Below are 14,991 nucleotides of genomic sequence, written 5' to 3'. Positions count from 1 at the left end.
GCTGTGATTTAGTGACTGACTGAGTCCTTGTGCTGGGGATTCAGCCGTACGCGCTGGGGTGAGGGGTGAGGGCGGGTGGGTTGTCACGGTGACGTTGGCAGAGCGGGGGGCGGGGGGGGCGGGTTGGCAGCCCAGTACAACTCAAGGGTTCAAGGTGGCCGAATGTTTGCAGGTCCCTCTACCCTCTGATGTACTCTGGAGGGGTGCCCATAGCAGGGTTGGTGGGTTTGGGAGAGATTCAGCCGGTAGATGTGCAGAAAAGGGCGGGATTGTGGGAAGGGCTCCTGCAGTTTGGTCAGCCATTTTTTGCCTCCTAGGTTGGACAGCGCGGACATAGACCACAGTGAGAATGAGGATCTGGCCGGCCTGAAGAGGAGCGACAAGAGGGACGACTCTGAGCCGGCACGGGTACGCACTGTTAGCACACTCATATACGAGTCTCATTAGCACCGTTATTCACCGTTAGCGCATTCACCGTTAGCGCATTCACCGTTAGCGCATTCACCGTTAGCACAGTCCCAGACTACCGAGTACAGATGCAGTTTCATTAAAACACCAGTGGGAGGTACAGTGGGAGCAATAATTATCTGATCCCTTGCTGATTTTGTAGGATTGCCCACTTACAAAGAATGGAACTGTGTAGAATTTTAATCATAGGTACATTTTAACATTGAGAGACAGAATATCACAAAATAATCCACAATAACAACATCATATAAATTTTATATCATATTTTCAGATGAAATAAGTATTTGATCCATAGAACAATAGGACATAATACTTGGTGGAGAAACCTTTGTTGGCAAGCACAGAGGTCAGACGTTTGTTGTAGTTTTTCACCAGGTTTGCACAGATCTTGGGAGGGATTTTGGTCCACTCCTCTTTGGAGATCCTCTCCAAATCCTTAAGGTTCCGAGGCTGTCGCTTGGCAATTCAAAGCTTCAGCTCCCTCCACAGATTTTCGATGGGATTTAGGTCTGGAGACTGGCTAGGCCACACCAGGACCTTAATATGCTTCTTTTTGAGCCACTCCTTTGTTGCCTTGGCCGTATGTTTTGGGTCATTGTCACGTTGGAAGACCCATCCACGACCCATTTTCAGTGCTCTCACTGAGGGAAGGAGGTTGTCGCCCAAAATTTCCTGGGACATGGCCCCATTCCTCCTCCCCTTGATACGGTGAAGTCGTCCTGTCCCCTTAGCTGAGAAACACCCCCAAAGCATAAGGTTTCCACCTCCATGCTTCACAGTGGGGATGGTGTTCTTGGGGTTGTACTCAGCATTTCTCTTCCTCCAAACACGGCAAGTCGAGTTGCTGCCAAATAGCTCTATTTTGGTCTCATCTGACCACATCACCTTCTCCCAAGCCTCCTCTGGATCATCCAGGTGTTCTTTGGCAAACTTCAGACGGGCCTGTACATGTGCCTTCTTCAGCAGAGGAAGCTTGCGTGCGCAGCAGGATTTTAATCCTTCATGGTGTAGTGTGTTACTGATGGTTCTCTTTGTGACTGTGGTCCCAACTGCCTTCAGGTCATTAACAAGCTCCTCCTGTGTAGTACTGGGCTGATCCCTGACCTTTCTCATGATCATTGATATCCCACGAGGTGAGATCTTGCGTGGAGCCCCAGACTGAGGGAGATTGGCGGTGACTTTGTGTTTCTTCCATTTTCTAATAATTGCTCCAACAGTTGTTAACTTCTCACCAAGCTGCTTGCTTATTTTCTTGTAGCCCATCCCAGCCTTGTGCAGGTCTACAATTTTGTCCCTGATGTCCTGATGAGCTCCTTTGTCTTGGCCATGGTGGAAACGTTGGAATCTGATTGATTGTGTGGACAGGTGTCTTTTATACAGCTACATAACGATGTAACGATTTGACACAGGTGTTTTGGGTAATGAGTTGAGATTAGGAGTGCTTCTTAATGGAAAACTAACTGGTCTGTGGGAGCCAGAGTTATTGCTGATTGGTAGGGGATCAAATACTTATTTCATGCAAAAATACGATAATAAATTTATAAAATTAATATGATGTTGTTATTGTGGATTATTTTGTGATATTCTGTCTCTCAATGTTAAAATGTACCTATGATTAAAATTCTACACAGTTCCATTCTTTGTAAGTGGGCAAACCTACAAAATCAGTGGGATCAAATAATTATTGCTCCCACTGTATCTATGCTGGCCCTGTCCCCCTGCAGGACAGTGACAGACCCCGGGGCCGAAAACGTGCCGCGGCCCCCAGCCAGGACGACGACTCCGCCCAGGACGCCAAGCCCAAACGGGGCCGCAAGAAGGCCGCCGTCGCCACGGTGACAGACCCCGCCGACGTATCCATGGAGACGGTGGAGGAGGATGAGCAGAACAGCCCGCCCAAGAAGGGCAGGAGGGGGCGGCCCCCAAAATCCGCCACGCCCAAGGAGGGCGGTCCCGGCAAGGGCGGGCGTGGCCGGAAGAAGGCCCCGCCCCCCGAGGAGGAGGAGGAGAAGGAGGGAGAGGAGGAAGAGCAGGATGAAGAGGGAGATGGGAACAGCGAGACCATGGAGGTGAAGCCCAAAGTGGGCAGGCAGGCCAGAACACCACGGCGGCCTCAGAAACGGTACGACAGCACGCCGCCGAATTTAAGGTATCCTAGCAACAGCTGGGAGGGTTAAGCTGGCATGCCGGGATCGTCAGCTTATAGTGCCAGGAGCCCGACCACTTTCACTCCCCGTTTAGCCTCCAGGGATTAACCAATGAGCAGGTGTGCCACTGATGAGTCATCATCTCACAGAGGAGCTGCTGCAGGTGATGGGAGTGGTCACAGCCAGCTGACCGATAACACGATGCTGGCTCAAATTCAGTCAGATTGCAGAAAAGCAGTGTCAAAAACGGTAACTCCCCCTTCAAAATTGAGAAGGAGAGAGAGAGAGAGGGAGAAGAGCATCGGGGTGTAAGACTAGTGATACACTGTGGACTTTCTGGATATGTTTTGCCTTGTCAGTATGGGGTTCATAACCCATTCATTGGCAACTGCAGCATATTAAACATATCAGAATATTTCCCCTGACTTTAACTATAGTTTATTTGTCAACACCTCCATATTTGGTGTGACATCATGGTTGCCTGTGGTCTCTAGACTGAGCTGGTCTGTATGCTGAGCCGGTCTGTAGGCTGAGCCGGTCTGTAGGCTGAGCCGGTCTGTAGGCTGAGCCGGTCTGTAGGCTGAGCCGGTCTGTATGCTGAGCCGGTCTGTATGCTGAGCCGGTCTGTATGCTGAGCCGGTCTGTATGCTGAGCCGGTCTGTAGGCTGAGCCGGTCTGTAGGCTGAGCCGGTCTGTAGGCTGAGCCGGTCTGTAGACTGAGCTGGTGTGCTGTGTGAACTCTACAGGGGAGGGACTTCAGAGACAGACAGCCCTGCTACTGCTACTACCACCCCACCCAAGAGGAGAGGGAGACCCCCGAAATCTGCACAGCAACCAGCAAAGAAACCTGCGTAAGACTGTGTGTATGTGTGTGTGTATGAGTGTGTATGTGTGTGTGTGTATGAGAGTGTGCGTGTGTGTATGTGTATGTATGTGTGTGTGTACGTATGTGCGTATGTGTGTGTGTGTGTGTACGTATGTGCGTATGTGTGTGTGTGTGTGTGTGTGTGCATTGAGCACATTTGACCCTGTCTCTGTGTGTGTGTGTGTGTGTGTGTGTGTGTGTGTGTGTGCATTGAGCACATTTGACCCTGTCTCTCTGTGTGTGTGTGTGTGTGTGTGTGTGTGTGTGTGTGTGTGTGTGTGTGTGTGTGTGTGTGTGTGCATTGAGCACATTTGACCCTGTCTCTGTGTGTGTGTGTGTGTGTGTGTGTGTGTGTGTGTGTGTGTGTGTGTGTGTGTGTGTGCATTGAGCACATTTGACCCTGTCTCTGTGTGTGTGTGTGTGTGTGTGTGTGTGTGCATTGAGCACATTTGACCCTGTCTCTGTGTGTGTGTGTGTGTGTGTGTGTGTGTGTGTGTGTCTCAGGCGTAGGGGTCGTCCCAGAGCAGGCGTCAAACAGAACAGAGAGTCCGAGGACGAAGAAGAGGAGGAAGAGGATGAAGAACAGGAAGTGTAGGAAGCCGTTCTGCATCCTGTTCTTCCACCGCCGAGCATTCTGGGTATTTATTCCCATTTCACCGTCAAAGTCGAGAGGCAAGAGGAGCAGAAGAAGAGTGAAAGAAAAGAGCGGGAGAGAGAGAGAGAGGGAGGGGGGTGAGAGAAAGAGAGGAAGGTGAGAGAGAGAGAGAGAAGGGGTGGGAGTGATCAGTCTGCGCACTTGGGGAACCCCCGGACACTTGGTACCTGGCACTTGGAGCTGTGATCTGTGATTCGTTTGGGTTTTTATGATGTTTGCTTGGTCATATGAGAAATCTAAACTAACGTGTGTGGGGGGGGGGGGGGTGTATAGCTTTTATCTGTCAGCTTTAAGGCATTTATCTGTCCCGAAGAACCTCAACAACCAGACTCTCTGAAACATCCGTTGAGTGGTCTTTCTTATCATGTTTTTTTGTATTTTTTATTATATATTTTTTACAATATGTCAGCTGTGAGGTGAATTAAGTTTACAGTTTTCCCTCTTTGTGTTACCGATCATGTGATTTCCCATTTTTTAAAAATGAGGTTTGATTTGTTTATTTTATGGGGATGATTTTTTTGGAGGAGCACTCCAAACTGATCATGTATGTGCCGTCTCCACCTCCTGTTCCAGACATACCATCAAAAAAGACATCATTCTGCTCTTTTATAATGACACAAGCGATTTTTACTCATTTTTTTACTTATTTAATTATCCAATCAGGTTTGCAAGCTGTTGTACCAATAAAATTGTTTATAGAAATTTGAGCTGGGCCTCTTCTGATTTTATTTAATCCAGTTCAGGGTTTATGGTTTATTCAGGGAAGGATATAATAATAATCATGTTATTTGGCTGAAGCTTTCATCCAAGGCGACTTACAGTTGATTAGACTAAGCAGGGGACAGTGTGGGGTTAAGGGTCTTGCTCAAGGGCCCAACACCTGCATCGATCATATCCTGACTACACCGGGACTTGAACCACTGACCTTCCGGGTCCCAGTCATGTACCTTAGCTACTAGGCTACAGGCTGGGAAAACCATGCATATGGCTCCTGCTGTTCAGTCTGTGCAACAGGGTGGTTTCTCTTCTCTCTGTCTCACATAACCGCCGACTGTTTTACTTGTGGATGTTGCCTTTACTGTAATTACATACACAGTAACATTTGCAGTGCTAATTCAACTATAAGAGTGCATACGAGTTCAATAGGGAACATATGTACTCTGTAAGAGTTACTGCTGAACATTTTAGTGTGTACTGTATGATCTGATCGTATGAAGTGTTCTTAATTTTAAATTAAAAGATGCAATAGTCCAGCCCACCTGAGTAAATTTAACCCAGATCCTAGAGACCAGCTGGATCTATGGGTTTCCACGGTTACTCAATCTATCGATTGATTAAGGCTGTCTTAACTCACCTCAGCTGGTTTCTTGGGTCTAAACAGACCACCTGGTTTCAGGTGAAAACAAAATGGTGGCTGGTTGTTAGTCCCTCTGTATTAAAGCATCGTCTCTGAGCCTAAGAGGCAGTGACAGAGGACTGCTGCTCTAGGAACATGGGGGTATATAAATGATTTTTTTTAAATGTTTAAAGGGTTTTTATTTTTTTTACCCTCATGTTATCTGAGGGCTCAGGGCTGCTGTTTCCCCCTTTTCTTCCCTCCTGTCACTCTGTGAAGCCTCTTTGTGTTGTGTGAAAAGCTCATGTTGCTCAGACAAGGGCCGCTCCAGTCACGAGACTTAAGGGAAGTGCACCTTCGGTTTCCAGAGTCATTTTTCCAGGACAACACAAGGCCACAGCATGCTGTCGGGGAGGCTGGAGGGTTTACTGGTCGGCTGATTATCCGCAGGGTCCCTCCATCACCACGGCAACACTCCAGTCACCTGACCTGCGGGAGGAAGGTGCGGTCCGGGCTCGTGATCGCACCTGAAGGGGCACGCGGTCCCTAATCAGAACCAACGGCCAGCCAGCGTGACCCGTTTGTGTTCCGGGCGAGCGAGCCGCGTCGCGCCTCTCTTCCTCTTTCTCTCTTTCTCTCTCTCTCTCTGTCTCTCACTCTCTCTCTCTCTCTCTCTCTGTCTCTCTCTCTCTCTCTCTGTCTCTCGCTCTCTCTCTCTGTCTCTCTCTGTCTCTCGCTCTCTCTGTCTCTGTCTCTCGCTCTATCTCTTATTCTCTTGCTCTCTATCTCTCATTCTCTCTCTCCCTCTCCCTCTCTCTCACCCCCCTCCTCGCCAACTCTGTAAGGGACGTGGAAAATTCCCGTAGGACACAGTGTCTGAGACACTGGAGTCATTGGGTAGAGTCTCAAAATGGAGGCGCAAGATCACAGTTTTGCCGACTGGCTTGGATGAGTTGATCTGTCATGCAGCTAACTGATATGACAGCTCTGGCCAATGGCCATCTTTCCACCAAGTGAAGATCCAATTGGCTGCCATAAAAATTCTCAGATCACCACGCACTACTGACAAGTTGTTTTCAACTGTATCGGATAGGTATGAAGGGTTGTAACTATTGTTTTGTGTAGGACAGGCCTTGGCAAATATCGTGGTATCAGCATTTATCGGGTATGGTCTCTCTTCCTGAACATCACTTCTGTTGTTTTTGCAAATGAAGCAATCTTTCATTCAGCTAAGCCCTCTGCCACCGATGCGCAGGCCAAACCCAAAATCCTGTCCTGGAGCTATTTTATATTTACTTTTCTATTTTATGTCACATTTTGGAGAAGTCAAAGCTAAAGTGTCAAGAAGAATTTGTTACAATTCCAAGGTTCACAGAGTAACATTTCAGACTTTTAGACAGGTTCTTGTGTAAGATAACTGGGGTGTGTCTCCATACACACTTGGTTCTTGTGCGAGGGGTCTGGGGTGTGTATCCATACACACTTGGTTCTTGTGCGAGGGGTCTGGGGTGTGTATCCATACACACTTGGTTCTTGTGCGAGGGGTCTGGGGTGTGTATCCATACACACTTGGTTCTTGTGCCCGGTGTCTGGGGTGTGTATCCATACACACTTGGTTCTTGTGCGCGGTGTCTGGGCTGTGCTCCTGTAGAGGACGATGGCAGTCATCAGCTGTAGGTCTCTAGCCTCGGGACGTGTGGCAGAAAAGAGGCCTCTTGTTTTGTTTTTCGCAGGTGAGGCTCAGCTGACATTCTCGTGCCCCAGTGCACACACCTGGAGAAAAACACTTTCACCTGATGTGGGGCTCGTGACTGCTGAACCAGGGGGCGAAACGCTCTCCGCTGCCCAGCGTCCTGCCCCTCAGCGAACCGGCGCCTGACCGGGCCGCCTACACCGCCCGACAAGGTCGTCATTCAGAAAAAAACCAAATCCACGCATCGTGACAGACGTGTCTACGCTCTCCGAAAAATCTGCGACTGCACAGAACCCTCTCTGTTTAAAGGGCTCTTTGTCAGGCGAATGGTTATTTTTCTAGGAGCTTTCGCACTTCACACCTGCACATGAATGAGTTTAGCCCAAATATCCCGACGTTACGGTCGGAGAAGCCGGTTGCTGGACGGTAGACCGCTGAAGGGCGCGGCCTGCTGTGGGAATAGCTATCCAAACTGCCGTGTCGTGGCTCAGTCATTATGTCCTTGTAACACCCTTACCTTTAAAGTTCACCAGGTTCGTACTATGTTCCCATTCACCCCTCCGTGCGCGTCTCCCTGACCCGCACTCCCGGCAGCCCGTTATAAAATCAGGCCCTCTTTATTCCGCCCCGAGACGACCGCTGTCCTCGTAATGGCCAGCAGAGTGGACTTTTTTTCCCCGTGATAAACACGTCGCGTCTGCTACTTTCATAGATTATGGCGGTAAGGCGGCCAGACGGCGGGCGAATGGGATGTTTATGTGCTTGTCAGACGACGCGATGGCCCCAGTGAGAAAAATGTCGGCTTCGGAAAGGGCCCCCAAGGGGATGCGAGGTCTAATAAAATAATCATCCCGGGAACATTGTGTTTCCGCTCTTTACATATCAGATTGCTGGTGTCCCGGCCGCAGGTTGTGTCAGGTAGCTCGTCTGGTTCCTCCAGCACCTGCCCGGCGAGGTGCCGCTCATCCATCAGGAGTTTGGGCTCCTTCTGGAGATACGATTCTGCCGACCGGCGTTTGTCTTTTCTTTTCGTTCTGGTCTGTCGCAAATGCAAACCTGAAAGTAAATGTTGTTGTTGTTGTGTGTGTGGCCGATAATTTCACAATAACCGTCAAGCCCTGAATCCATCGCTGTTGTCCAGGCTATAACGGAATGATAAACATTGTAGGCTAATGTGTATGAACAACACGCTGTATCTACCTGTCCGGATGTACCTTACGTTTCGTATTAAACCTAAAGGCCCTAAAATCGGTCTGACAGAGTGGAGCACATTTGATCCCTCTTAAATGTATGGACTCGTGTAAGTCTGATATTCTTCTGGAGAGTTCTTGTTTTCGTGTCAGTCAGTTATGCTCTAATAAATGACCACAGCTTCTAGTAAATGGCATCCGCACGTAGTCGGCGGCCGATTTCATAACTGTGTCGTCAAATGATTCGAGGGGTGGGGAGATTTATAGCGTTCTAGTTACCTGACCTTCTGTCTTTTACAAAGCTGCGTTGCTTGGAAACGCTCCATCTCATGTCCTGGTGCTCTAATGTTCTGAGAGGGCTGTCCGTGTGTGTCCATGTCCGTGTGCGTGTGCGTGTGCGTGTGTCCGTGTGTGTGTGCCTGTGTGTGTGTGCTTTTGTGTAGAAAGTATGGTCTAAAACTATTTTAAAAGTATATTTGATGTTTGATTTCAATTCTGAATTATACATAGTGGAGTCACTGATAATAAACAAATAATGACCATACTATAACTATGTACTATAACGACTGCGGGTTGTGGCCAGTTCATTTGTAATTCAGTAAGGACGGGAAATCATGTAACTTCAGATACAATTAACTGAAATGAAATACCAGTATGTTCTGTGAGGATATCCCAAGGAATTTCATGTTAATTTGTGGAATTCGCTTAATAACAGTTGTGCTTGTCATTTAACAGTTGTGAATGTCAGCGGGGTTTCTTGTACACAGTACGGTTGTTGTTGTTTTTTTAATTGTGTTTCTCACACTTCCCTGTGACTCCTCCCATCCCCAGACAGGGGGTTCAAATCCCCCGTTTAGGAACTCCTGTTCCATTGGTTGATACCCCCGTGTACTGCTGCGCCACGCAGATAACTGGGGCTCCCACGTGCCGTGATGTGCCGTGTCAGTGGTGTTCGGATGAAACACAGCCGCTTAGCGTCCCTGTCTGCTCCGATTGCAGACTCACGCGCACGGTAGCCTACCTTTCATCTCCTGCGTTACAGTGAGGCGTCAAGGTCACTAAACAGTGACACTACTTTGCGCTTTGATCAAGTTCTCGTTTTCTCTTTCTCTCTCTCTCTCTCTCTCTCTCTCTCTCTCTCTCTCTCTGTCTCTCTCTCTCTCTCACACACACACACACACACACACACACATACATACAGTAGTCGTACGTTTGTCATATATAATTAGTGTTATCATAGCCGAAATGTCCATCGCATTTACTGACCTTAAAATTAGATTTTGAGATAATAGAACTATTTTACTCAAGCTAGTATAAATACGAGCAGGACGGTCAGATACTTGTCTTGGGATATGATATAAAGACAATATAAATGAATGATCATTTTTAACGTCCATATATTTCATAAAGTTCAAAAAAAAATCTGCTCTGCCACTGCAGATTATCTCTATCCAGGAATAGATGACAGTCTAAGAGGAAATATTACGATGAGGTTCACCTGTTGATTTTTTTTAAAAATCACCCGCGAGTAGTTTCATTAGAAAATGTCTGTAATACAGCGCGCAAAGTGTGCAAAGAGTTCCTCGCTTTACCTACCCCATTATTATGTTGACATATTATTCTAACATGTAGCGTCGAGAGCACTGATCCGTGTACGGCTGAGTGAGATTGATATTATATAGCTTTAACATTGTGTTGCGCCTGGAAACCGTTTTACGCGTCAAGGATTTGGGTAATTATTGATAGATTTGCTAACGCGAAAGCAGAGTGCTCGCACGGGGCCAGCTGGGGTGGACTATATGAAAGCTCGCGCGACAAGGAGAGGGACCGTTAGAGAGCAGGCCTGCACATTGGTCTTCTTTGGCCAAAGAAGGCGAATGCACATTTTGGGTTGAATTGGCTTCTTAACGAACAATAAGCTGTCATGATGCAAGTGGCGAGTTTTCTCCCGCTCTTCCTGACCCTCTCCGCTGAAGTGAAGCGCGCAGCCGCGGGTCCCGGCGCCGGACAGAACACATGGGAACGCTTTAATAAACTCCCCTATCCCTACGACCAGGCTTTCCTCTACGACACCTTCCCCGATGGGTTCATGTGGTCTGTGGGCACCGCGTCTTACTCCGTGGAAGGGGCGTTCGAGAAGGACGGCAAGGGACTGTCCGTGTGGGACACCTTCACTCGCGGTGGGAACCGGAAAGCCATGGGCGACGTGGGAAGTGACAGCTATCACAACATCCAGGGCGACATCCGTGCGCTCCAGCAACTCGGCGTCAGTCATTACAGGTTCTCTCTATCTTGGCCCCGGATCTTCTCGAACGGCACCCGCAGCAGCTACAACGAAAGAGGAGTAGCGTACTACAAAACTCTTATTCAGAAACTTAAGGAGATAGGAGTGCAGCCGGTCGTTACGCTGTACCACTGGGACCTGCCCGACGTCCTGCAACGGCTCTACGGCGGATGGAGTAACCCGATTTTGGTGGACCTCTTCAAAGACTACGCCGACTTTTGCTTCGAAACTTTCGGCGACGACGTGAAATTCTGGATCACGATTGACAACCCGTTCGTTGTGGCCTGGCACGGATATGGAACAGGGATTATGGCACCCGGGATAAAAAATGACCCGGACTTGCCTTTCAAAGTCGGACATATTCTCCTGAAGGTAAGTGGGCGACGGTAACAGGCAAATCCAAGTTCGTGCGTTTTTTTCAGATTAAGTTCTTCTTATAGTTAGATTCAAATAATTTATAGACAGACGAGGTCCGGAGATACTGGCGTCAGCCTTTTAATGGGGACCACATACCTGCCAAGTTTTGTGTGTTGTTCATAGCATATCCGTTTTGCTGATGATTAATCCGGTTCTGTGGCCTTTCCAAAGGTGATAAAAACGTCGTGCCATAACATGGGAAAATTCCTTCCTCTCGAAACAATGGACATAGCTCATATAATTGGATGAGTCAGGGATCCCTAACCCTGGTCCTGGAGCGCCACTTCAATTACTGATCATTACCATAATACGTTCAATTATTTGCTGAATTACTGTAGGTTTGCACATAATGTATGCACAGTGAAATGTGTTGTTTGTGTTGTCTGAATAACGGCCCTTGCTTATATTTTGTGCTTTACTGCAGTTAAATGCATACGGCTGAATGAGTCATTGGAATGAACTAAGGCAGCTTTGATTGATCGGAATGAAAACCTGCCTACATACGGCCCTCCGTGGCAGCGGGTTCGAGACCGCTGGTCCCAGGGAAAGAGTCACTGGTGTAGAACAGGGATGGGCAGCTCCAGTCCTGGAGGGCCAGTGTGTATACGCAGGATTTTGTTGCCACCAGTTACCGTAGCTCAATCAGCTAATTAGCCTTATGCATCATGACTGATTCGCTTGTGAATTCTTCAAGAAAATAACATTTATCAGCTGCTGTTTATATCATGGAATGTGGCTAAAATGACAGATCATGTAAATGATTGGGCTAATTAAATAATTAAGAGCAGAAGTTGGTCTGAAATCCAGAGACAGATACGGCCCACCTTGTCCATCCCTGACTTAGAGTATAGACCCACCGAGCACTTTATTAGGTCCTTGGTCACGTGCCAAATCACATGCACAACTAAGAAAAAAGCTGGGTAAATTGTGTGCCATGGCGGAAAACGCTTGGGCTGTTTTTAAGAGAGGGTGCAAAGATTTTAGGGCAGAGCATTTCTTTGGGAAATAAAAACATCTATATCTTTGTCTGTGTGCTATGGAAATTGGACCTCAGAAAAAATTATGAAAAAAAGCAGCATAGAGTGAATATCAATATATGAGCGGAAATATTTTTCATTTGATGTCAAACATGAATGGAGTCCAATGGGAAAATAGGCTTTTTGAGCGAAAACGTAGGTAACACTATGGGGCTTCTTCATATCAAACTGGCAGGCCCTCCCACCGGCCCTCTGCTCTCTCCCCAGGCCCACTGGCCCTCTGCTCTCTCCCCAGGCCCACCGGCCCTCTGCTCTCTCCCCAGGCTCACCTGCCCTCTGCTCTCTCCCCAGGCCCACTGGCCCTCTGCTCTCTCCCCAGGCCCACCGGCCCTCTGCTCTCTCCCCAGGCTCACCTGCCCTCTGCTCTCTCCCCAGGCTCACGCGGCCGCCTGGCACGTGTACGACGAGCGGTACCGCCCCCTGCAGGGCGGGAGGGTCTCCATGGCGCTGGGCTCGCACTGGATCGGGCCGAGCCGGTCCCGGCGGGAGAACCGGGCCGCTCTGCCGGCCTGCCAGTGCTCGCTGAACTCCGTGCTGGGCTGGTTCGCCCGGCCCCTGTTCGGCGACGGCGACTACCCGCAGTGCATGAGGGCGCGCCTGGGCCCCAGGCTGCCCTCGTTCTCCCGCGCCGAGCGGGCGCTGGTCAACGGCACGGCGGACTTCTTCGCCCTGTCCTTCGGGCCGTCGCTGAGCTTCCAGCTGAACGACGACGGCCTGAAGCAGGGCCAGCGCGAGGAGCTGGACCTGCGCATGCTGCTGTACTGGGTCCGGGCCGAGTACGACGACCCCGACGTCTTCGTGGTGGAGAACGGCTGGTACGTCAACGGCAACTCCCGCACCGAGGACCCCAAGCACATGTACTACCTGAAGAGGTTCATCATGGAGACGCTCAAGTGTAGGTCTCGCCGGGGGGGGGGGTCGGAGGGGAGGGGTCGCGGGGTCACGGCAGGGCCTGGATTCCATCCAGACCTTTGTTAAAATTAATTAATCAATTAATGTCATCAATTTATATGAAAATATAAACCTGACAGAGGAATTAAGCATCAGAAAATTATTTTTCATTTCATCATGCTTATGAGGTGTTTTCTTCTGTTAGTCTACCAGTCTGCCTTTTTTGTTTTCCCAGCAGACCTGGGTCAAATATATAATTAATTTGGATTCAAATACTTTTCTATGCTTTTCTGAGCTTGTCTGGTGTATTGGGATCTATGAAACCTTCTCAAAAAGTGAAAGACCCCACCTTCTGGTCCTCTCGGTTGACTCCGGACAAGGTCAATCAAGCACTGAAAAGTATTTGATCCCCAGCCCACCCGAAGCTCACGCTGTCTGTGTGCGGTGTGTCCGCAGCGATCCGGTACGATAAGGTGCGGGTGATCGGCTACACGGCCTGGTCGCTGGTGGACGGGTTCGAGTGGTACCGCGAGTACACGGTGCGGAGGGGCCTGTTCTACGTGGACTTCCACACGCCCGACATGAGGCGCGAGCCCAAGACCTCCGCCAAGTTCTACAGGAAGCTCATCGAGAGCAACGGCTTCCCGCCGCTGCCCGAGAACATGGCCGCCAGCGGGGTCTTCCCCTGCAACTTCACCTGGGGCGTGGCCGCCAACTCCATACAGGTACCCCTGCGCCCCCTCCCTCCTGTTATCAATGTGTCTTACATTATTATGAGTCTGTTACAGGGAAGTAGTATTTGGTTTAGATTCAAATACATTTCTACATTTGACTGAGCTTGCCTGGTGTTTTGGAACAAATGAAATGGTCCCAAACACATAAACCCCGCCCATCTGCTCCTCTTTGCAGTCTCAAATGCACCAGGCAAGATCAATAGAGCACAGAAAAGTATTTGAATCCAAAATAAATACTTATTTGAACACAGGTCTGGTGGCATGGCGGTGTAGTGGTTGGCACTGTCGACTCAAAGCCAGAAGGTACGGAGTTTGAATCCTGGCCGGGGCGAGGGCGTGGAGATCACACGCTCTCTGTGTGGGTTTACACTACACTTCCCCCAGGTGATCAGTTTCCCTACCTCCGATGATCCGCTGTTGGAAGTGGAGACTAATTGGAGACTCTAAATTGTACTGTACGTACATATGAGTGTGTAATTCACTTGGCTGTGTACGCTGTGATGGTTTGGTTACCTGTCCTGGGTGTATTCATAGGATATGGAGAGTAGAAACCAGCACTCATTTTCTCAGATTCTTTATGAATATGTGTATTCATAAAGCCCAACCCTGGTCCAGGAGAACATTGGGATCTGCTGTTCTCACATTTACAAACAGTGTGCAGACAGCAGGTATTTTTTCATTGTGCTCTTTCAGGTACTGCAATACATTTTGGGTGAGAAGCACCCCACTCATTATATGTGCTATAGTCAACATATTTCCAATATAGTCACACAATATAATTTCACTTAGCCTCTACCCACAGTGCTGTGGAGATGTATTCAGTTTGTCAAACAGAAAAACCATAAAAAATGTCATTTGTGTGACATTTGCAAGTGCAATAGTTCTGCTGCAAACACACACACTTGTAAAAATACATAGTCTAGCCCAGACAGCACATTGCAGCGTACGGCATGTTAAAAAGAGCTTTATGGGCAAAAAATGGGATTTACGAGAAAGCTTGCACAGGAACACGTTACTATATATAGACTTGTGACAAATTATTTACCCAGGTATTTTCTTACTTTGAGTTCCTGGGAACACGACACTAAAGGACTAGAATAGCTGAAGAAGTGTGTCCTTGACCGTGTTAACATGGCTCCATTCCATTCTGTTTACATTATAATAGACGAGAGTACAGTTTCACCCAAACTGAAGTCTGCTGTTTTAATGGGATAAAATTGAATGTTGTAGTCTACAATTGAATGTTGTTTGAAGGGAAACTAAATCCTAGACCA

General features: G+C 48.6%; 2 protein-coding genes across 4 annotated transcripts in view; both read left to right on the top strand.

Moving 5' to 3' along the window:
- The window catches only part of LOC133132453 (sister chromatid cohesion protein PDS5 homolog B-like), a 32,656-nt gene extending 27,814 nt beyond the window's left edge, over window positions 1-4,842 (top strand). For all 3 annotated transcript variants that reach the window (XM_061247907.1, XM_061247905.1, XM_061247906.1), the window contains exons 31-34: window positions 318-408; window positions 2,193-2,590; window positions 3,362-3,466; window positions 3,985-4,842. In XM_061247907.1, coding sequence (XP_061103891.1) covers window positions 318-408; window positions 2,193-2,590; window positions 3,362-3,466; window positions 3,985-4,075 — 685 coding nt within the window. In that variant the 3' untranslated portion in view covers window positions 4,076-4,842. The remainder of the gene's footprint in view (window positions 1-317; window positions 409-2,192; window positions 2,591-3,361; window positions 3,467-3,984) is intronic.
- Window positions 4,843-10,171: 5,329 nt separating this feature from the next.
- kl (klotho) overlaps window positions 10,172-14,991 on the top strand; it is a 10,637-nt gene continuing 5,817 nt past the window's right edge. Inside the window, exons 1-3 of the mRNA XM_061249215.1 lie at window positions 10,172-11,010; window positions 12,468-12,987; window positions 13,440-13,708. Coding sequence (XP_061105199.1) covers window positions 10,279-11,010; window positions 12,468-12,987; window positions 13,440-13,708 — 1,521 coding nt within the window. The 5' untranslated portion in view covers window positions 10,172-10,278. The remainder of the gene's footprint in view (window positions 11,011-12,467; window positions 12,988-13,439; window positions 13,709-14,991) is intronic.

This window comes from Conger conger, chromosome 7 (assembly GCF_963514075.1).
Source record: "Conger conger chromosome 7, fConCon1.1, whole genome shotgun sequence".
NCBI lineage: Eukaryota > Metazoa > Chordata > Actinopteri > Anguilliformes > Congridae > Conger > Conger conger.
This window is presented reverse-complemented; position numbering and strand designations above follow the sequence as displayed.